We start from the raw sequence: 22,982 nt of genomic DNA, 5'->3' as shown, positions 1-22,982 counted from the left end.
GCAAGCAGGCCAGGCAATTGGCTCACACCTTGAATCCTAGCACTTTCGGAGGCCAGGGTGGGAGGGTCCCTTATTAATAGTTGGTCTTGAAAGAGCAGCGTCAGGAAAAGAGGTTATTTTATCAGAAAATGTTGAAGATTAAGAGATTTGGTATGATGGGGAAGAGAGACTATAAAAGGAAAAATATACTCGGTCATAATTTATGTTAAATATGTGGCCATTAGAGCATCAGAGCACTTTTTTCTTTCTGATTCTGAAGAGAGCAGCTGAAAAGTTCTTCGTTAAGCCAGTTTCATTGCAAATCAAAGTAGAATCATAGCCATAAAGAAAGACTGCAACCTATAGTCGACAGTACCACCTGAGCTGCTGGCAACAACATTGTGATCTAGTCTGGATTTAACTGTCTTTGTGTATTTCAGCGTGGGAGATGCTATCTGTACCATTGCTGCTGCTACCTGCTTTCCAGAGCCTTTCATCAATGAAGGAAAGCGGCTGGGCTATATCCATCGAAATTTTGCTGGAAACAGATTTTCTGATCACGTAGCCCTTTTATCAGTATTCCAAGCCTGGGATGATGCTAGGTATGAGTAAGATTTGGGTGAGCTGTCTGTAGTTTCTCATTTGTATTTAGTTCTCTGGTCTTAGAGAATGATTTCTCATACCAATTTATTTTAGAATGGGTGGAGAAGAAGCAGAGATACGTTTTTGTGAGCACAAAAGACTTAATATGGCTACACTAAGAATGACCTGGGAAGCCAAAGTTCAGCTCAAAGAGATTTTGATTAATTCTGGGTTTCCAGAAGGTAAGACTTCTTCCATTCTTAAGATATCTTTAAAGTGACATTTATATAGTACCTGCAAATTGACAGCAAAGTGTATTTTAGTTTCAAATTTTAGACCCTATGATTTTTATATATTCCCAACTATTTCTTAGTTCTCGTGAACACTGGTCTAGTTCCCAGAATGAGTACTTTGCTGATAACCTTATAGTGGTTTGCGAAGTAATTTGTTAGCATTTAGACTTGAAGTAAATTCTACCACATTAAATTTTAAATGGCTTTAATTTATACTTTCGGTGTACAGATGATTAAAGGACTTTATGACATCTAACGTGGAAAAAAACCAACTCATGTTTCTTGATAGATGAGCTGTAGTACTTTTCTTTTCCAACTAGGTTAAAATATAGAATTATTTCCTAAAACATTGAGAACAGGAATGCATAACCAGAAATAAGACTGTTGAGAGAAAGAAGGTAGTTGGGCAAGATGGTAAATTTTTAAAGGCTGTGATTGGAATAACTAAACAAAGTAGTGAGTGGTTCTCTTCTGTCATAAGCCAGCTGAAATTTTAGTTTTTCCTCAAAATTATAAGGGAAAACTTTATGTGCTAGAGTCTTGAGATGCATTTTACAGGTAATGAAACAGGCACCAAGGTATAAATTGTCTTTAATTCATCCAATTAGGAGGCTATAAGACTAGAACTCGTTTGTCTAGAACAAAATATGTCTGTGCTTTCAGCGGTTGACTGTCATGCTTTCCAGTCAGTAGCTAAGTACTGAAAGTGTAGACTGGGTAAAAAATCAGCCTTCATTCCAGTAGGTGTCCTCTTAGATGATCTCCATCTTCTCTACAACTAACAGCTATTTAAGAGTAGCAGATAAATACTTTGTGGTCCTATCAGTCAAGCTCTTATTCTCAGAGTAGATGGTTGATTGGGGGACTTTAAAAAGTAATCACCCCAGTGGGGCGCGGTGGCTCACGCCTGTAATCCCAGCACTTTGGGAAGCCGAGGCGGGTGGATCACAAGGTCAGGAGATCAAGACCATCCTGGCTAACACAGTGAAACCCCGTCTCTACTAAAAATACAAAAAATTAGCCGGGCGTGGTGGTGGGCGCCTGTAGTGCCAGTTACTTGGGAGGCTGAGGCAGGAGAATGGCATGAACCCGGGAGGCAGAGCTTGCAGTGGGCCAAGATGGCGCCACTGCACTCCAGCCCAGGTGACAGAGCGAGACTCCGTCTCAAAAAAAAAAAAAAGAGTAATCACCCCAAGCTTATTTATGGTTGAGTCTATAAGAGAACAGAGACGTTTTCGTTTTCTTACTGTGGAAACTCAGTGACATTTCTCCTTGAACTTAATCTGGGTATAAGGATTCTGAGAAGAGAAAGTTTTACAGACAGGTTATGTGAAAAGAGTGAGGAAGAGTCAGTTCTCTGAATTATCTTGAATAGTTTGCATGTAATGGTGAAGATCAGCCAGTTATCTGATTTTTCTTTTCACTCTGCTCCTCTTAACAGATTGTTTGTTGACACAAGTGTTTACTAACACTGGACCAGATAATAATTTGGATGTTGTCATCTCCCTCCTGGCCTTTGGTGTATACCCCAATGTATGCTATCATAAGGAAAAGAGGAAGATTCTCACCACTGAAGGCCGTAATGCACTTATCCACAAATCATCTGTTAATTGTCCTTTTAGTAGCCAAGACATGAAGTACCCATCTCCCTTCTTTGTGTTTGGTGAAAAGGTAAGAAAAGACTAGAAAAGTTTACATTGAAAGTTGAAATTGTCTTTACAATCATTAGGAACATGAATTTTGATTTTCAAAGCACAGTATATAGCGGTATTTGGAAGTTGGAATGTCAACCATTTTGTATTGTCTCTTTCTCCATTTGCAGATTCGAACTCGAGCCATCTCTGCTAAAGGCATGACTTTAGTCACCCCCCTGCAGTTGCTTCTCTTTGCCTCCAAGAAAGTCCAATCTGATGGGCAGATTGTGCTTGTAGATGACTGGTATGGATTTTCAGATGTGAACTCCAAACTGAATTCTTAGAATTACAATATGATGGAATTCAGCTGCTAATCTTAACTTAATTATATACTAATTATAACTTAAATATATACTAATTATATCTAAATTATATACTTAATGTTAAATTGATACTAGTAGAAGCAAATGCATTAGGAATTTGAGCCATGTCTACCATTAGGCACGCCACCGCTATGGAATCAGATTAGGTGAAGCTTGAGTACCCTTTCACATACTCTGTATATTGATTCAAAACTAGTGGCAAGCACTGGGCAAAAATGGAATAGAGCTTAATGGACAGCCAGTAGGCTCAGCCATCATATTCTTGAAAACCTAGAAAATGCCAGCATTCTGGGTCTCTTAAATTCATGATTTTAAAAGTCTGGATGATCTGGCTGGGTGTGGCAGATCACTTGGGCTCAGGAAGTTGAAGATCAGCCTGGACAACATGGTGAAACCTGTCTCTACGAAAAATACAAAAAATTTAGCCAGGTGTGGTAGCACACACCTGTAGTCCCAGCTATTCTGGAGGCTGAGGCAGGAGAATCACTTGAACCTGGGAGTTGGAGGTTGCAGTGAGCTATCACGCCACTGCACTCCAGCCAGGGCAACAGAGCAAGACTCTGTCTCAAAAAAAAAAAAAAAAGTATGAATGATCCATATTGCTGGACTTTGTTTTTTGTTTATTATATATTACATGTGTTTTTAATATATTTTATTTGGCTTGATAGACTTTATGGCTTAAGACTCCTGCTCATAGCTAGCAGTGAATTTTAAGAGGCTAGTGCTGATTATTACTACTCTTCATATCTGTTTGCCTACGTTTGGGGCCATTATAAGTAGTTTTTTTAAAATATTAATGCTTAAGAAGTTAAATTTATTCTATAACATGCCATGTATGAAGTTGAGAGATAATGGTCTTTTTCTACATATACTCCCTCTCTTATTTTTAATGTATTTCGCCACTTTAGGATTAAACTGCAAATATCTCATGAAGCTGCTGCCTGTATCACCGGTCTCCGGGCAGCCATGGAGGCTCTGGTTGTTGAAGTAACCAAACAACCTGCTATCATCAGCCAGTTGGACCCCGTAAATGAACGTATGCTGAACATGATCCGTCAAATCTCTAGACCCTCAGCTGCTGGTATCAACCTTATGATTGGCAGTACACGGTGAGTACCATATTAACTTCTCATTGAACCAAGTAGAGGGGAGAGATCTTATGTAGGCCTAGAATTCCTAAAGTTAGTGATAGAAGCCCTATTACTTAAGTAAAATTCTAGATATAGATAGAGCTATAGATAGAGAGTTTAGTTCCAGCTAACATACTCAGAACAAAGAATGTCATTTACTTTTGTTAGTAATTGGTCTACTGCATCATTGCATGTTCGTAGTGTTAGAAAAGGATCTTACAAATACACATATATAGTTCAGAGTGGGTCACATGACAGGGAAGTGACACAGCCCAGATAGCCCTTTTTCCATGGTACTGTTTTGGCATCTCTAAAGAAAAATATTGATGAGATGTTAAATTGCTTCTTTATCAAATGTGTATGTGTTTTTGTTTATCTTAAACAACTAGAGCATGGATATCTTAAAGCAAAGAAATGAGAAATTTATCTTAATTCTTAAAATTTTTAATTGCTTCAGGTTTTAAAATTTTTTTCTTTGCCCACTAATTTTTATTTACAAGATACCAAAAGGCAGAAGAGTGATACAATGTATAGCCATATAGTCTTTATTTAGGTTCACTAATTTTCAGCGTTTTGTACATTTGCTTAATCATTTGTGATGAAACAGCAGGCATTACCACATTTTACGTCAATACACTTCATGTCTTTTAAGAACATGGCCACAATACCACAATCACACCCCAAAACCTGAAGTGTTTTAGTAATACTATAATATACTAATGTACTAAAATTCTTCCAGTTATCCAAAAATGACCCCTAATTCCTCATCAGAAATGATGTATTGCATTTGGTCTATCTGTAAGACGGGTAGATTGTTATCCTCATCCTCTTTAATAGAAACAAGGAAACCGGGCACAGATAAGTTAAGACCATACATAAGGTCATACAGCTAATAACTAGATAGAACTAGATTCAAACCCAGGCAACATGGCTCCTGAAACAGTGCTCTTACTGTGCTATTCTGTGTCCCTCCTAGGTGGTTAAATGTATAGAATAATTCAATAAGCGTCATAGGCAGATAACAAATCACATATTCATGGGTGTTTAGGAGAAGACAGATTATTTTTGGTAGGAGGGCTGGTAAGCAAGGAGCCTCTGTGTATGTAATCTGTTCCTATGAAGGATAATAGTCTGGAAACTAGAAAGAAAGGGATATATGAAGAGAGTTTAGGATGTATGAATATGTAGTGGCCTGAATTACAGTAGTAGATAGAATTGCAATGGGGAGATGTGACTGGATTAGACAGATTTGTGGTAGAATCAATAGGAATTCGTGATGGACTAAAATGGAATAGTGCAATGAAAGAAGGAAGACAGATTACATTCTTTTTTTTTTTTTTTTTTTTTTTTTTTTTTTTTGAGAGGCAGTCTTGCCCTGTTGCCCAGGCTGGAGTGCAGTGGTGCCATCTTGGCTCACTGCAACCTCTGCCTCCGGGTTCAAGCGATCTTCCTGCCTCAACCCCCCGAGTAGCTGGGATTACAGGCACACACTACCACGCCCAGCTAATTTTTTTATTTTTAGTAGAAACACAGTTTCGCCATGTTGCCAGGCCAGGCTAGTCTCAAACTCCTAACCTCAGGTGATCCACCCACCTCAGCTTCCCAAAGTGCTGGGATTACAAACCTGAACCACTGCACCTAGCCACACAGCCATATTTCTGACTTAGCTGCTGAATTGGTAGTGTTATTCTTGAAGAAAAGCCGCACAGGAGTAATAAGCAGATTGGGGATATGTTTAATTGAAGTTGTTGACGGTCGTTTCTGCAATTTTTCATTAGCTTTATTTTCCTTATTTGCCACATGAAACAGATTTAGGCATTACCAAGGACATTTTTCAAAATCATATTTCAGAATTATTGCAGGAAAACATTTGGTGATAAAGACCAAATAGTTTATTGGCAGCTCCAGGAACCCTCTCCTAATGCTTGCCTTCTTGGAACACTGTTATTGAACTGAGTAAGAGGACTGTCTTAAAGTTCTAATGACATACTGCCAAAATTCAAAACCTTTGAGATTGAATCAGAAAGAACTTCAGAAAAACAGATGGATACAATTGATGACTGTTTTAGAATAGCAGATCAATTTTATTTCAATTTCTATTTGTGCATTTGGCTTCATTCCCTTTATGTATTAAATTTTCAAATATAACTAAATGTGTACATTTGGTGAGTCGTTGGGAAATAATAAGAATGCTTTGCTAAAGTGATGGTTTTGTGCTTTTCCTAGGTATGGAGATGGTCCACGTCCTCCCAAGATGGCCCGATATGACAATGGAAGTGGATATAGAAGGGGAGGTTCTAGTTACAGTGGTGGAGGCTATGGCGGTGGCTATAGCAGTGGAGGCTATGGTAGCGGAGGCTATGGTAGCGGAGGCTATGGTAGTGGAGGCTATGGTGGCAGCGCCAACTCCTTTCGGGCAGGATATGGTGCAGGTGTTGGTGGAGGCTATAGAGGAGTTCCCCGAGGTGGCTTTAGAGGCAACTCTGGAGGAGACTACAGAGGGCCTAGTGGAGGCTACAGAGGATCTGGGGGATTCCAGCGAGGAGGTGGTAGGGGGGCCTATGGAACTGGCTACTTCGGACAGGGAAGAGGAGGTGGCGGCTATTAAAGCTTGGTTATGTCAGTTCCTGTGTGTAGACAGTAAGGAAAAAAAGGCATGCTATGTGTTACGTGTTTTTTCCAGTATGTTTATTTGCCACCAAAAAGTAAATGCATTTTCACCCATTCTGTGGTTCATTGTAGTTTAAGGAAACCAAGCGTATAGATGCATTAGTGATTTTGTTTATATTCTGTAAAATATAACAATCTCTTAAAAATACCACAGTTTGTATTTTTTCTTTAAGGAGTAAAGATTTGCCTTTAAATAACCTGGTATTTTCCTGGCTTTCGTTTAATACAATAGAAAATAAAGTATTACACCGAATACTTGCCATGTAGTTTGTTTGTTGACCTTGTATATTAGAAAATTTTACAATGCCAGTTACATCTGTTCATTTTAAATGTCAGAGAAGTTGTACCCTGCTTCAAAAGTATACTAAGTGATACTACTTGTAATAGAATAAATCACCTTGAAATTGAATTGTTACCTTTTGAAGTAAATACTGGCAAGTGCACAAGCCACATAAACCTGAATAAAACTTTTGACCTAGGGTTGAACATTTGGCTTCCTCCCGTATTCTGTCTTTGAATAAGACCAAGCCCAGCATTTTCTTTTCTAAGTTAGTTTCCACGATGACTATTAAAAGCAATGTAATCAATCCATAGAACTCTTGAATAAAAGGTAAATGAAGCTTCACCGATGTGACACATTTACCTACCTTACTGTGTTGCAAAAGGTTTTTGTTAAGCTACTTTGTTTTAATAGAGATGTTCATACATTTATAACACTTTACAGTTTCTAGTGAATTTTCAGATTTCTCATTTGAGCAAGGTACAGTGGAGAGGGCAAAGGTACTGGATTACACAGAACTGGGTTTGTCTTAATTCTGTTCTCAACCATGTGGATGATCTTGGGCGTATTTTTGTCTTGGTTTCCTTTTCAAAGTCCTTTATCCTGCATATATGTTTTAGATCACCTTCAGCAATTATTGTTAAGCTGATGACCTATCTGCAGACTCACAAGTCTGTCTCCAACCGAGATTTCCTTTCTGAGCTATGTAAACCACTGCATACTGAACATCCATCTCTGCTTAAATATCCCACAGAAAAAAATCTCAGTGCTTTCCAAACTGACCTCCTTCCCCTCCCAACCTACCCTATGTCCTGACAGTACTGTGTTCTCTGCTCTGCTCTTTGGAGTTTCAGCTGCTTAATTGCTTAAGCCACCACCTCTAGTCAGCTCAAAACGTCTTTCAATATACTTTTATAGATCAGTTGCCTCTGTTCTATTGTCTTAGTTTGGACATACAGTGCCACAGCAACTTCTTAACTGATCCTGCCTACAGGCCTGCCTCAATCTGATCACTACAGCTACAGTAAACATTCCCAAACAAATCCAGTTTCATACCCCCTCTCCTGACTTAAACCAATGGTTCTTAACTGCCGTCAGGGCAGAGGCTAAACTCCCTTAGCCACTCACTCCGGCTCTACCTTCATTTCTGCTGTACAGCTGTAGCTAGCCAAACTGAACTAGCACCATCGATGGATCATGAGCTTTCTATCCCTTTGCAAGTTGTGAAAACTCCCATAAAAGGTATAAAATCAATAATGGTTCATTTGAATGGTACTCATCCCTCCAACAAATTCAATTAGAAATGTGAAATTGAAAAATGGCCAAAAGTTGTCAAAGTGCATTCTCTAAAGGTTGAAAGAAGCACTAAGGCGTAGTTCTAATGTTACCATATTCAGCTCAAGACCTGAGGAGCTCCATATATAGCTCCCCCGTGTCTTGTGCCCCACATATTCCAGCTGTCCTCCCTAAACTCCAGTTTGTCTCTTAACTGCAGTGCTCTGCTTGGTACTTTCTCCCTCTGCCATGACCCAGAAAGTGCTTCCACATAGCCGTGGACTTGTCTCATTTGTTTTCCTTATTGGGAGGTCACAGTTCTGCATTGCCTTTTACCTAATGCCTGAAAGCAGCTGTTTCACTAGTTGTTTACATGGGAGGAAAAGTTCAGTGCCATTTGTACTTGTCATAGCTGTAAGTGGGAATCCACTTCAGTTACCAAAGAATCCATTATAAGATCCAGAAATCATTCCTTTTCTTGGATGAGACTTAAAAGAGCAGAAGGCTATATAGAGTATTTTGTGACATATTAATACCTTGAGACGTCAACCACTGTTTAATTTCTTTTTTGAGGCAGGGTGACCCAGGCTGGAGTGTAGTGGCACAATCTCAGCTCACTTGCAACCTCTACCTCCCAGGGTCAAGCAGTCTTCCCACCTCAACCTCCTAAGCAGTGGGTAGCTGAGACCACAGGCACCTGCCACCACCACACCCAGCTAATTTTTGTGTTTTTTGTAGAAACGGGTTTTCACCTGCGCAGGCTGATCTTGAACTCGACCTCAGGTAATTCACCCGCCTCGGCCTCCCAAAGTGCTGGGATTACAGTCATGAGCCACCACACCCGGCCATCATTTCTTTTCTTAGCCATCCCTACATTTTGCTTAGAACAAAGACAATAGTTAAAGAATGTCACAGCAAGGGTGCAATGACTGAAAGTTCTTCCAAAATGAGAGCTTGAATACACACCGTTCCCATTCAGGAAATGGGAGACAATTCAAGGAAAAAATAATGTAGACAGGTTTCTGCTTACCACCCCTTCTCTCACAGCACATATCTACTGGGGTTTGGGGTAATAGAGTTGGCAGTGACAATTGAGTCTGCCCTTCTAGAAGTTCAGACAGGGAAGAGAGTGGCCTGATTTGCACGTGTTTGGTCCGTGGTTGACAGCTTGAAAGTTAACTGGAAGAAAAAGCTGATGTGCCAGTTTCAGGAAACCATGCTGCAGACCTCCCTGTGTAAACAGAATGTGTAGGTACAGTGTCCTCAAGTAAGCAGCTACAATTTGGTGGGATCTTCTGTGCTGTGAAGCTACGCTCCAGACCCTCTGAACGTCACCTATGCCATAGGAACAGATCAGAATATGAATAGTTGTGCCAACTTAGGGGTCAGCACAGACAACAAGAAAGAAGACATCAACTTTAGCCAGGCATGTATCTGAATACCAATTTCCCGCTCTCTGAATCTGGAAACAGAATTGGGACAGAAGGATAGTAAAGAAAATCAAAAATGAAATTTCTAATTTGGAACTGATGTGAATTTTGGTTTTGACTGGGAAAATGGCTCCTGAATTCTACTGTATTTACCAGAAAGACTTAGACTTGAATTACTGTCCAGAAGACAAAAAGGGAAGTTTTTTAAAGTTGTATTTGTGTAACTTTCATATTTGCAGACTGTTCTATTACATGTAGTATAAAATATTTCTGGACCATGTGGGGAAAATTTAATACTGAATCTTAAAGTTAACTGAGGTTACCTGAATTTCTGAGACTATTTTAGTGATAATTTAGCTTCTAAGAAAAGATGTTGAGGAGAGGTGGAGCAAGATGGCTGAATAGAAGCTTCCAGTGATCATCTCCCCGCAAGAACACCAAACTGAAAACTATCCACACAAAACACCTTTGTAAGAACCAAAAATCAGGTGAGCAATCACAGTACCTGGAAAGAGGTATACTGAGGAAAGAGGCACGGAAGAAGATACGAAAGACAGTCTTGACTTGCCTACATCACCCCTTCTCTATGCCCTGGTAGCGGCCACATGGCACAGACAGATTCTGTGTGCCTGGCAGTGGGGGAACAGATTGTGAGACTTTGTGTTGGAACTCAGTGCTACTCTATCATAGCGCAGAGAAGAATTTAGCCCACGCCCATGGAGGAAACATTTATACCTAGCCAGAGATAGCTAGGTATATTGATACCTAGACACCTAGATATTTATAGCCAGAGATGAATTGTCCTTCCCAGTGGTTGGAACCTGACTTCTGGCAAGCCCTGCCACTGCAGACTAAAGTGCTCTGGGGTCCTAAATGAAAGACAGTCAAGGCCACAAGGACTGCAATTCCTGGACAAGTCCTGGTGCTGTGCTGGGCTCTAAGCCAGTTCACTTCAGGTACACACGACCTAGTGAGACACCAGCTGGGGCAGCCAATGGAGTGTTTACGTCACCCCTCCCCCAAAACCAGAGAGCACAGCTTGCGGCTTCTAGAAAGACTCCTTCCTTCAGCTGAAGAATGGTTCAACATACACAAATCAACCAATGTGATACATCATATCAACGGGATGAAGGACAAAAAACATAATTTCCATTAATGCTGAAAAAGCATTTGTTAAAATTCAACCATCCCGTGGGGTGGGGGGAGGGGGGAGGGATAGCATTAGGAGATAAACTTAATGTAAATGACTAGTTAATGGGTGCAGCACACCAACATGGCACATGTATACATATGTAACAAACCTGCATGTTGTGCACATGTACCCTAGAACTTAAAGTATAATAAAAAAAAAACCATCCTTTCATGATTTAAATAAAACCCTCAAAAAACTGGGTATAGAAGGACATACCTCAATACAATAAAATCCATATATGACAGACCCACAGCTAGTATCATACTGAACGGGAAAGGACTTTCCTCTAAGATCTGGAACAAGACAAGGATGCCACTTTCACCATTGTTATTCAACATAACTGGAAGTCCTAGCTAGAGCAATCAGACAAGAGAAAGAAAGGGCATCCAAATTGGAAAGGAAAGTCAAATTATCCTTGTTTGCAGATGATATGATCTTATATTTGGAAAAACCTCAAGACTCCAGCAAAAAAACTACTGGAACTGATAAATTTGGTAAAGTTGCAGGATACAAACATACAAAAATCGATAGCATTTCTATGCCAGCAACAAACAATCTGAAAAAGAAATCAAGAAAGTCAGTCAATTTACAATAGCTACAAATAAAATAAAATATCTAAGAATAAACTTCACCGAAGACATGAATGATCTCTACAATAAAAACTATAAAACACTGATGCAAGAAATTGAAGGGGACACCAAAAAATGGAAAAATATTCCTGTTCTTTGATTGGAAGAATCGATACTGTTAAAATGGTCATACTACCCAAAGCAATCTACAGATTCAATGCATTCTCTATCAAAATACCAATGACATTCTTCACAGAAATAGCAAAAATAATTCTAAAATTTAAATGGAACCACAAAAGACCCAGAATAGCCAAAGCCATCCTAAGCATAAAGAACAAAACTGGAGAAATCACATTACCTGACTTCAAATTATATTGCAGAACTATAGGAACCAAAACAACATGGTACTGTTAGCAGCAGAACATATCTGAGTCACACAGCACCAAAGTATGTTACTGGTGGTGAATTCATGAGTCTGCAACAACCTCATTTCTTGCCTCCTCAGAGGAAAGAATTTGAGAGGCATAAGGCAGAAGGAGAGACTGAGGCAAGTTTTAGAGCAAGAGTGAAAGTTTTATTAAGAAGTCTTATAACAAGGGCCAGGCCCGGTGGCGCACACCTGTAACCCCAACACTTTGGGAGGCTCAGGCAGGTGGATCACCTGAGGTCAGGAATTTGAGACCAGCCTGGCCAACATGATGAAACCCCGTCTCTACTAAAAATACAACAATTAAGGCCGGGCGTGGTGGCTCATGCCTGTAGTCCCAACACTTTGAGAGGCCGAGGTGGGTGGGTCACCTGAGATCAGGAGTTCAAGACCAGCCTGACCAACATGGAAAAACTCCGTCTCTACTAAAAATACAAAATTAGCCGGGCATGGTGGTGCACACCTGTAATTGCAGCTACTCAGAAAGGCTAAGGCAGGAGAATTGCTTGAACCCAGGAGGCAGTGGTTGCAGTGAGCTGAGATCACGCCATTGCACTCCAGCCTGGGCAACGAGCGAAACTCCGTCTCAAAAAAAAAATTAGCCAGACATGGTGGAGGGCACTTGTAGTCCCAGCTACTCAGGAGGCTGAGGCAGGAGAATCGCTTGAACCCAGGAGGAGGAGGTTGCAGAGAGCTGAGATCATGCCATTGCACTCCAGCCTGGGTGACAGAGTGAGACTCTGTCTCCCAAAAAATAAATAAATAAATAAAAGTTTTATAACAGGAATAAAAGGAAGGAAAGTACACTTGGAAGAGGGCCAAGTAGGTGACTCGAGAGGCAAGTGCGCGGCTTGACATTTTGACTTCGGGTTTTATACATTGGCATACTTCTGGGGTTTTATGTTACTTCTCCCCACTTGCCAAACTCCTGAGCTCTTATCAGGAAGCTGCTGATCACGTTTCAGGTGTTTTCTATTTATTAGAAGAGACTGCCTTTCCTTGGCACTGGCTGTGACCCATTATTAGTTTAGAGAGACAGTTGACCACCTGACCATCACCTGATGGTTGCCTGACTCTCCTGGTGTATGGTGGGGGGTGAGGGGAGGGGCAGAGCTCTCTTCTGCCCCACTCATACCCAACTAGCTACCCACTGTAACATTACTTGCATAAAAACAGGCACATAGACTCATGGAACAGAATAGAGAAATTAAAACAGTTGAACTCATGGAGATAAAGTAATGGTTACCAAAGGCTGGCAAGGGTAATGGTGGTGGTAGGAAAGTGGGGATGGTTAATGGGTACACAAATATTGTTAGATTGAATGAATAAGATTTAAAATTTGGTAGCACAACAGGACAACTACAGGCAACAATAATTTACTGTACATTTAAAGAAAACTAAAAGTGTCCTAGCCAGAGCATCAGACAAGAGAAAGGGCATCTGAGTCGGTAGAGAGGAAGTCAAACTGTCACTGTCAGTGATGTGATCACATACCTAGAAAACCCTAGATATGCAGTAAGACTCATCCTAAAAGCTCCTAGATCTGAAAAATGAACTCAGTAAAGTTTCAAGATAGAAAATCAATGTATGCAAATCAGTAGCACTGCTATAAACCAACAACAACTCAGCTGAGACTCAAATCAAGAACTCAATCACTTTTACAACAGCTGCAAAAATAGAATACTTACGAATATACCTAACCAAGGAGGTGAAAAAATCTCTTCAAGGAAGACTACCAAACACTGCTGAAAGAAATCATTGATGACAGAAACAAATGGAAACATATCCCATGCTCACGGATGGGTAGAATTAATATTGTGAAAATGACCATACTGCCAAAAGCAATCTATAGATTTAATGCCGTTCCCATCAAAATACTATCATCATTCTTCACAGAACTAGAAAAAAAAATCCTAAAATTCATATGGACCCAAAAAAGAGCCCTCACAGCCAAAGCAAGACTAAGCAAAAAGAACAAATCTAGAGGCATCATATTACCTGACTCAAACTATACTACAAGGCTATAGTTACCAAAACAGCATGGTACTAGTATAAAAAAAGGCATGTACACCAATGGAACAGAATACCCAGAAATAAAGCCAAATATTTACAGCCAACTGATCTTTGACAAAGCAAACAAAAACATAAAGTGGGGAAAGGACACTGCATTCAACAAATGGTGCTGGGATAATTGGCAAGCCACATGTAGAAGAATGAAACTGGATCCTCATCTCTCACATTATACAAAAATCAACTCAAGATGGATCAAAGACTTAAATCTAAGACCTAAGACCATAAAAATTCTAAAAGATAACATCGGAAAAACTCTTCTAGACATTGGCTTAGGCAAAGAGTTCATGACCAAGAACCCAAAAACAAATGCAACATAAACAAAAATAGATGGGACCTAATTAAACTAAAAAACTTCTGCACAGCAGAAGAAATAATCAGCTTAGTAAACAGACAATCCACAGAGTGGGAGAAAATATTTGCAAACTATGCATCCAACAAGGGTCTAATATCCAGAACTCAAATCAGCAAGAAAAAAAAAATCAAAAAGTGGGCTAAGGACATAAATAGATAATTCTCAAAAGAAGTTATACAGGCCGGGTACAGTTGCTCATGCCTGTAATCCCAGCACTTTGGGAGGCTGAGGTGGGTGGATCGCCTGAGGTCAGGAGTTCAAGACCAGCCTGGCCAACATGGTGAAACCCCATCTCTACTAAAAATACAAAAACTAGCCGGGTGTGGTGGTTGTGCATCTATTATCCCAGCTACTCGGGGGGCTGAGGCAGGAGAATGGCTTGAACATGGGAGGCGGAGGTTGCAGTGAGCTGAGATCACACCACTGCCCTCCAGCCTGGGCAATAGAGCAAGACTCCATCTCAAAAATAAAAAATAAAATAATAAAAATTTTAAAATTACAAAGATATACAAATGGCCAAGAAACATATGAAAAATGCTCAACATCACTAATTATCAGGGAAATGCAAATTAAGACCACAATGAGATACCACCTTACTCCTACATGAATGGCCATAATGTAAAAATAAAAAAACAATAGATATTTGTATGGATGTGGTGAAAAGGGAACACTTTTACACTGCTGGTGGGAATGTAAACCAGTACAACTACTATGGAAAACAGTATAGAGGTTCCTTAACCAAAAGTAGATCTACCATTTGATCTAGCAATCCCACTACTGGGTAGCTCCCCAGAGGAAAAGAAATCATTATATGTAAAAGGCACTTGTACACGCATGTTTATTGCAGCACAATTCACAACTACAAAAATAGAGGACCAGCCTCAATGCCCATCAACGAAGTGGATAAAGAAAATGTAGTATATACATACTATGGAATACTACTCAGTCATAAAAAGGAATGAAATAATTGCATTTGCAGCAACCTGGATGGAATTGGAGACCATTATTCTATGTAAAGTAACTCAGGAATGGAAAAAACAAACATTGTCTGTTTTCACTTATAAGTGGGAGCTAAGCTATGAGGACACAAAGGCATAAGAGTGATATAGTGGACTTTGGGGACTCGGGAGAAGGGTAGGAGGGAGTGAGGGATAAAAGACTACACATTGGGTACAATATACACTGCTCAGGTGTTGGGTGCACCAAAATCTCAGAAACCACAACTAAAGAACTTATTCATGTAACCAAACACCACCTGCTCCCCAAAAACGATCGAAATAAAAATTTTTAAAAAGATAACTGAAAGTGTATAATTGCATTGTTTGTAACAAAAACAAAGAATAAATGCTTGAGGTGATGGGTGCTCCATTTATTGTGTGTGGTTATTACTCATTGCATGCCTGTATCAAATTATCTCACGTACCTCATAAATATGTACACCTACTATGTATACACAAAATTAAAGATTAAAAAATAAATTTTAAGACATAAAAAAAGATGTAAAAAGAATCTTTACTTCCTGGGAACTGACTAGAGTTGCCAAATATCTCAATTGGCCCAGAACTATCTGTTTTCCTAAGACAGAAGAAGCGCTAAAACTGGGAAAGTCCTGGGCAAACTGGGATGAATTGGTCACCCTAGGATTTATCTTAAATGGAAGCACTTTTAGGAATTTTCAAACTTTGAAATTCCATATTTCTTTCATACCTAGAAATAAATTTAAGATAAAGGTAACAAAGCAGTTGGCTATGTAATCAAATGTTTAATGTTTCTCAACAGGCATAACTGTAAAACATTTTTCATGCTAACATGTAAAAAATAACCAATAAATACATTATTTTACAGTTTTACATTTTTGTATTAATATAATGCATTATATGTACATTATAATATATATCTCTATTATATAATAATCTCACATCTCAAGGTTGTTTTTTTTTTTGAGACAGAGTCTCACTCTGTCACCATGCTGGAGTGCAATGGCGCCATCTCATCTCACTGCAATCTCCATCTCTCCCAGGTTCAAGCAATTCTCCTGCCTCAGCCTCCCAAGTAGCTGGGATTATAGGCACACACCACCATACCCCGCTAATTTTTGTATTTTTAATAGAGACAGGGTTTCACCATGTTGGCCAGGATGGTCTTGATCTCCTGACCTGGTGATCTGCCCACCTCAGCCTCCCAAAGTGCTGGGATTACAGGCGTGAGCCACCGTGCCAGGCCAAGAATCTTATTTTTTTAAATATATGTATTTAAATATATATAGTATATAAGAATATATACATATTTAAATATTTAAGAATATGTACATATTTAAATATTTAAGTATATTACACTATATATTATTTATATATTTAACTATATAGTTTATAGATTATATTATCTAGTATATAATCATATATAATTCTTATATATTATTAACTTTTAACATATATAAATATATATTTAAAAAGTTAAGAATCATATATATATAATTATATATATAAAGTTAAGAATCTTGAGATGTGAGATTATCCTGGATCATCCAGGCAGGGTCAATCTAATCATATGAGTCTTTAAAAGTGGAAAAGGGAGGTAGAAGAAGGAGTCAGGGAGATGAGACAAAAGGATAGACAAGAGACTCAGAGGAGAGACACTTGATCCACTGTTGCTGGCTTTGAAAATAGATGGAAGCCATGAGCCAAGGAATGCAATCAGCCACCAGAAACTCAGCTGTGAACCATCAAGGAAACAGGGAACTGAATCCTACAACTACAAGGAACTGAATTCTGTCAACACCCAAATGAACAAGGAAACAGATCCTTCCCCAGAGTATCCAAAAAGGAATGCAGGCCTGTCAACACTTTGATTTTGGCCCAGTGAGACCCATGTCAGATTTTCGACCTACAGAACTGTAAGATTATAAATCTGTGTTAAGCCACTAAGTTTGTGGTAACTTATTATGACTGCAATGGAAAACTAATACAATATATAAATTCAGTCTTTCATTTATAAGGTATAGGGGTGAAAGTAGGGGTGGAAAGGTAGAAGAGGAAAAAAATTAATTTTATGAAATATCAAAATTCTTAGAAAATCTTAAAAATGCTTTATACATGTTTTAGAATCATGAAACGAAAAAACAGCATCACTATATTCTGTAGTTGGCCTGGGAAAAGACAAATAGGTTAGAAACCAGTGGCAGCAACAGAAGGGTGGTAGATGGCCAGAGTAAGAAGTTTGTTCACACAAGACTACTGCATTTAATGTACACCTGCAAAGATATTACTTTGCCTATCACCTATTCTTTCTGAAGCCAAAAACTGAGAAAAGTAGGGGAAGAGGATGGAAAAGGAAAATCCCCACCCTTAACACTCACTACATTCATTACAGAAAGATGTTTCTTATTAAGGCCCCCAAGGACAATCCTGGAATTATTTTAACAACTCTTTGTGTACACAGACTATGTATAATCAAAATCTATGGAACTGCCTATAGGTTTTCTTATTTTAAAAAAGTGCTGTTGGGCCGGGCGCAGTGGCTCACACCTGTAATCCCAGCACTTTGGGAGGCCGAGACGGGCGGATTGCGAGGTCAGGAGATCGAGACCACCCTGGCTAACATGGTGAAACCCAGTCTCCACTAAAAATACAAAAAAAAAAAAAAAAATTAGCCGGGCATGGTGGCAGGCGCCTGTAGTCCCAGCTACTTGGGAGGCTGAGGCAGGAAATGGCATGAACCCGGGAGGTGGAGCTTGCAGTGAGCTGAGATCACGCCACTGCACTCCAGCCTGGGCAATGGAGCGAGACTCCATCTCACACACACACACAAAAGATCAACTCTCAGCCTCAAGAGATTGTTTGTGGCAATTCAGCGTAACCTTTGTTAGGTTACAGATAACATGAAGTAAAAGTCAAAAGTTTAAGTATTTAAGCCTGAGTGCTTAAATTTTTTTTATATTCTTAAGTCAACATAAGCTCTGCTTTGGGAAAAGACCATTCTTTGTTTCTTAGAAAATCAACTATTTTAGAGGCCATGTGACCATCCAATGTAAAGATTATATTTCTCATTTGCAGCTAAGTGTAGCCACATAATAATAACATTCTAGGTAGAAGCATGAAAGTCAAAATAATGTGTGCAACTTTGAAGAAAGGTTCTTTCCCTTCTGCTTGGCTGAAAACCAGGCAGGAAAGCTTAATTACCAATTGCTGTCTTGGATCATATGATGATTTTTCATGGAAATCTTACAATCGTGAAACAATATAGAAGAAATCTGAATTTCTGACAACGCAAAACACCTACCTACCTACATACCTACCTGAGTTCCCACAAGGAACATCTATTAGCCCTATACTCTGCACTTCTTGACTATGAGGGAGAAATACATTTCTGTATTGTTCACCTCTCTTATTTTGGATTTCCTCGTTTCTTGCTGTTGAATCTATCCTATTTTTTTTCTTTTTTTCACTTTTTTCTTCTAAAATGTATACCTACAAGAACGAGCTTAAAGAACCTATCCTATTTTAATATATGACATATTATCTTATTCTGGTTACTGCGAATTAGCAATAAATTAAATTTTGTCTCTTGTCTATATAGAACACCTAATGCTTTTTATTGGAGGAGTATTAGAAAACAATATTTAAAACTATATTTGTTTCTGGATTAAATAGTGATGACTGTACTATATACTAAAAATATACTAATATCATTGAATTGTACACTTTGTAATGTGTGAATTTTATGGCATGTGAATTATATCTTAATAAAGCTGTTATTTTAAAAATATGTAAAATGAATCATTCAGTGAAAGCATTATGATATTTAAATATTTTTTAATTAAGCTTTGAATTGAAACTACCATTTCAGTGGGATATGAGAATTGTTTATTAAACAAATTTGTGAAATATAAAACTTTAACATCAATTCAGATGCTTTAACTTGTGACTATTCTGATATCCCCCTTGACGTTTGCTTCTATCTTATTATTATTCATTTCCAGATTCAGATTTTGCATTACTTTGAAGAGCATTTTATCATCTTTTTTATCTCCTGAAGCAGCCCTTTTGTTGAGAGCTTCTTCTGCTACAATAAGAAACTGTTCCGTTGGTTGAAGAATGCTTACTCCATAGCTTTTATTGCTATAAATATGATTATTAGTCATCTTCAATTTGGGTGCTGGAAGAACCTATTAAATTATTTGAGGAAATTAGTTTTTCAATGATTTTATTTAAAAAATGAAGTAATGAACATATAAAAATTAGCTTAGACTTTATCCATGGATTAACAGATTTTTTAAAACAACCGAGACTCTCAATTTTGAACAAGTGTTAAGTACTGTTTTCATGACACCAACTAACGTAATATTAACTACAAAAAATATTTAATAAGTTTTTTTTTTTTTTTTTGAGATGGAGTCTTGCTTTGTTGCTCAGGCTGGAGTGCAATGACATGGTCTTGGCTCACTGCAACCTCCGCCTCCCGGTTCAAGTGATTCTCCTCCCTCAGCCACTCAAGTAGCTGGGACTACAGACGCGTGCCACCACACCCAGCTAATTTTTGCATTTTTAGTAGAGACGGGGTTTCAATATTTTGGCCAGGCTGGTCTCGAGCTCCTGACCTCGTGATCCACCCGCCTTGGCTTCCCAAAGCGCTGGAATTACACGCGTGAGCCACCGCGCTCAGCCAATAAGAAAATATTAAATGAGCCAGGTGTGGTGGCTCATGCCCTGTAATCCCAGCTCTTAAGAAGGCAGAGGCAGAAGGATAGCTTGAGCCCAGGAGTTCGAGACCTGCCTGGGCAATATAGCAAGACCCTATTTTCCACAAAAAGAAAAGGAAAAAAAAATAAGTGTAAGAAAATATTAAATGAAGTTTTCGATTTACTTTTATCAGTTGTTGATAAAAACAACTAATTCTGTATGGGGGATACAACCCATGAAGCCGATCTCTTGTAACATAATAAACATGAAAATAAGTAATTTCAAATAATATGTGATTTGGAGAAAATAAGGTAATGTGATAGGATGACTGGGTGGGGAGAGGTTACTACTTGAGTGTTCTTTACATTAAAGGCTTCTTTGAAGAGGGACAACCACATTCAGATAGTAATCAGAAGATCTATAGAAAGAGTGCTTCAGGTCAGGCGTGGTGGCTCACACCTGTAATCCCAGCACTTTGGGAGGCAGAGGCAGGCGGATCACCTGAGGTCGGTAGTTCGAGACCAGCCTGACCAACATGGAGAAACCCCGTCTCTACTAAAAATACAAAATTAGCTGGGCGTGGTGGCGCATGCCCGTAATCCCAGCTACATAGGAGGCTGAGGCAGGAAAATCACTTGAACCTGGGAGGCAGACATTGTGGTGAGCTGAGATCGTGCCATTGCACTCCAGCCTGGGCAACAAGAGCAACACTCCATCTCAAAAAAGAAAAAAAAGAGTGCTTCAGGTGAAGGTAACAGCCAGAACAAGGTTAATAATTTCTGGGAACACAAACAAAGCCAGTGTGGCTCAAATATAATGTATAAGAGGAAGATTGGAAGGAGATTAAGTTGGGGAAAGCAGGGGCCAGATCTTGTCAGATTTAATAAACCATGTTTATCAAATTTTAACATATGTATATATCATCTGGGGAGCTTGTTAAAGACCACATTTTGTTCAATAGGTCTGGCGTGAGGCTCAAAATTCTCCACTTCTAACAAACTACCAGATGATGCCAATGCTGCTGGTCCATGGCTCACACTTCGAGTAACAGGAATATGATTCTTAAAGTGTGAGTTAAACCAGCAGTATCAGCATCACCTAGGAAATTACTAAAACAAATTCTCAGGCTTTACCCTAGACCTTCTGAATCAGAAAGCAGAGTGGGCCTCTGCAAGAATGATTCTGATGCATGCTAACATTCAAGGACCACTGAAAAATTGAAAAATATTTAAGAACAGAAAAAATGTTTTAAGATAAATCAAAGATTTTAAAACTGCTCCCATTTACCATTTGTACCTTCTTTTCTTTTCTTTTTTTTTTTTGAGACAGAGTCTCAATCTGTCACCCAGGCTGGAGTGCAGTGGTGCACTGCAAACTCTGCCTCTCGAGTTCAAGTGATTCTCCTGCCTCAGCCTCCTGAGTAGCTGGGACTACAGGCATGTGCCACCACGGTTGGCTAATTTTTTTGTATTTTTAGTAGAGATGGGGTTTCACCATGTTAGCCAGGATGGTCTCGATCTCTTGACCTCGTGGTCTGCACGCCTTGGCCTCCCAAAGTGCTGGGATTACAGGCATGAGCCACCGTGCCTGGCCTCGTACCTTATTTTCAACCAATTATCTGACTTAGTGTCCAGAATCATACAGAGAGTGGGAGGCTACTAGTAATACATAATACAATTCCTGCCCTTAGATAATTTATAATCTATTTGAGGAGACAAAATGTACATTCATAAAACAAAGAGTTAGAATGTTCTAGAAAAAACTTCATTAACATAAAAGTTCATTAACTACACAAGCCTACAGAGAGACTTAGAAAGACAAGATTTATAGAAGCAGAAAGGATGGAAGACATTTCACCTAGAAATTATTGCTATTAATGTTTTAATTGGTTAGCTTAAATCATTTAACACAACTTTGAAAGTAAGACTTCAAATGCTTCTTAATACATTATTATTCTTAATTTGCTTTACTTTGTAATTTGAAATACCAAAATGTATTACAGATCTGATCAAAGAAAACTCTAAAATATCTTTAAGAGAAAAATCTATCCCATTTCTCATATTCAAGGTTATTTGCAAAGAGTTTAAGTACAAATTATTAAATTATAAGGCTAAACTTATTTCCCATCAGCCATCATTTAACCATATTTTATTACCTGTACTATTCTTTTCCAAATTAATGATAATATTTAGACTGCCTTTTAAGACTAAAACTAATATTTTAGTACTTGTAATTACTTACAATTCTTATAACAATGCTACATCAAGAAATAAGAGAATACCTTCATATTAACTCCACCTAAGGTGCTTTTTGAACTGTCACTGGTTCTGAGGTTATTACAGTGATGAATTTCATTTCTTTCCAAAATGGCTATGCTTCCAGGATACAGTTCAACACCAGCACCCTGTAAATTAAAAGCAAATAAAACTATCTACAAAATATATACACAAACCTCTCTCCAAAATCTTCTTTAGACTTGAAAATTGTAATTCTGTATTACCAGTATAAACATTGAGTTACATGAAAATACATGATCTGCATGCAACTGTTAATTGTAAAGATAATATTTAAAAATATTGAAAATTTAAATATCTGTTAGAGAATCATTAGACTTAGAAGGTTGAGGTCATATAATCCACTATCTTACTCTTCCACCGAAATGATTCTCTAGAAAGAAGTCCAAAACCTCTTTAAGCAATTGTTTCAATAGTTATAAAAATTTATATCTACTGTAAATCCCACGTAATGCCACTAAAGTATATTTCCTCATTTTAGTGGAAATTTTAAAAATTCTTTAAAAAGGTGCTATTTTTCTACTTTCTTTAATCCTTTTTCTCATTCAATTCTCCAGTCCTTCAGTTATCTTTGTGATTGTTATCTAAAGACTCAAGCTCTTAATTTTTAATTATTTATTTATTTATTGTTAAAGACAAGGTCTTTCTGTGTTGCCCAGGCTGGTCTCAAACTTCGGCTCAAGTGATCCTCCTGCCTCAGCTCTCAAAGTGCTGGGATTACAGGAATGAACCACTGTGCTT

General features: G+C 38.6%; 2 protein-coding genes across 2 annotated transcripts in view; one reads left to right on the top strand and one right to left on the bottom strand.

Moving 5' to 3' along the window:
* The window catches only part of DHX9 (DExH-box helicase 9), a 49,209-nt gene extending 42,123 nt beyond the window's left edge, over positions 1 to 7,086 (top strand). Inside the window, exons 23-28 of the mRNA XM_030818777.1 lie at positions 420 to 581; positions 676 to 803; positions 2,296 to 2,525; positions 2,677 to 2,792; positions 3,780 to 3,980; positions 6,228 to 7,086. Coding sequence (XP_030674637.1) covers positions 420 to 581; positions 676 to 803; positions 2,296 to 2,525; positions 2,677 to 2,792; positions 3,780 to 3,980; positions 6,228 to 6,609 — 1,219 coding nt within the window. The 3' untranslated portion in view covers positions 6,610 to 7,086. The remainder of the gene's footprint in view (positions 1 to 419; positions 582 to 675; positions 804 to 2,295; positions 2,526 to 2,676; positions 2,793 to 3,779; positions 3,981 to 6,227) is intronic.
* A 12,095-nt stretch (positions 7,087 to 19,181) lies between these two features.
* Positions 19,182 to 22,982, bottom strand: part of SHCBP1L (SHC binding and spindle associated 1 like) — a 53,303-nt gene continuing 49,502 nt past the window's right edge. The window contains exons 9-10 of the mRNA XM_030818423.1: positions 22,229 to 22,351; positions 19,182 to 19,433 (exon numbers count right to left, since the gene is read on the bottom strand). Of these exons, the coding sequence (XP_030674283.1) occupies positions 19,182 to 19,433; positions 22,229 to 22,351 (375 nt within the window). The remainder of the gene's footprint in view (positions 19,434 to 22,228; positions 22,352 to 22,982) is intronic.

The sequence above is a fragment of the Nomascus leucogenys genome, chromosome 9 (assembly GCF_006542625.1).
Source record: "Nomascus leucogenys isolate Asia chromosome 9, Asia_NLE_v1, whole genome shotgun sequence".
Lineage (NCBI taxonomy): Eukaryota > Metazoa > Chordata > Mammalia > Primates > Hylobatidae > Nomascus > Nomascus leucogenys.
This window is presented reverse-complemented; position numbering and strand designations above follow the sequence as displayed.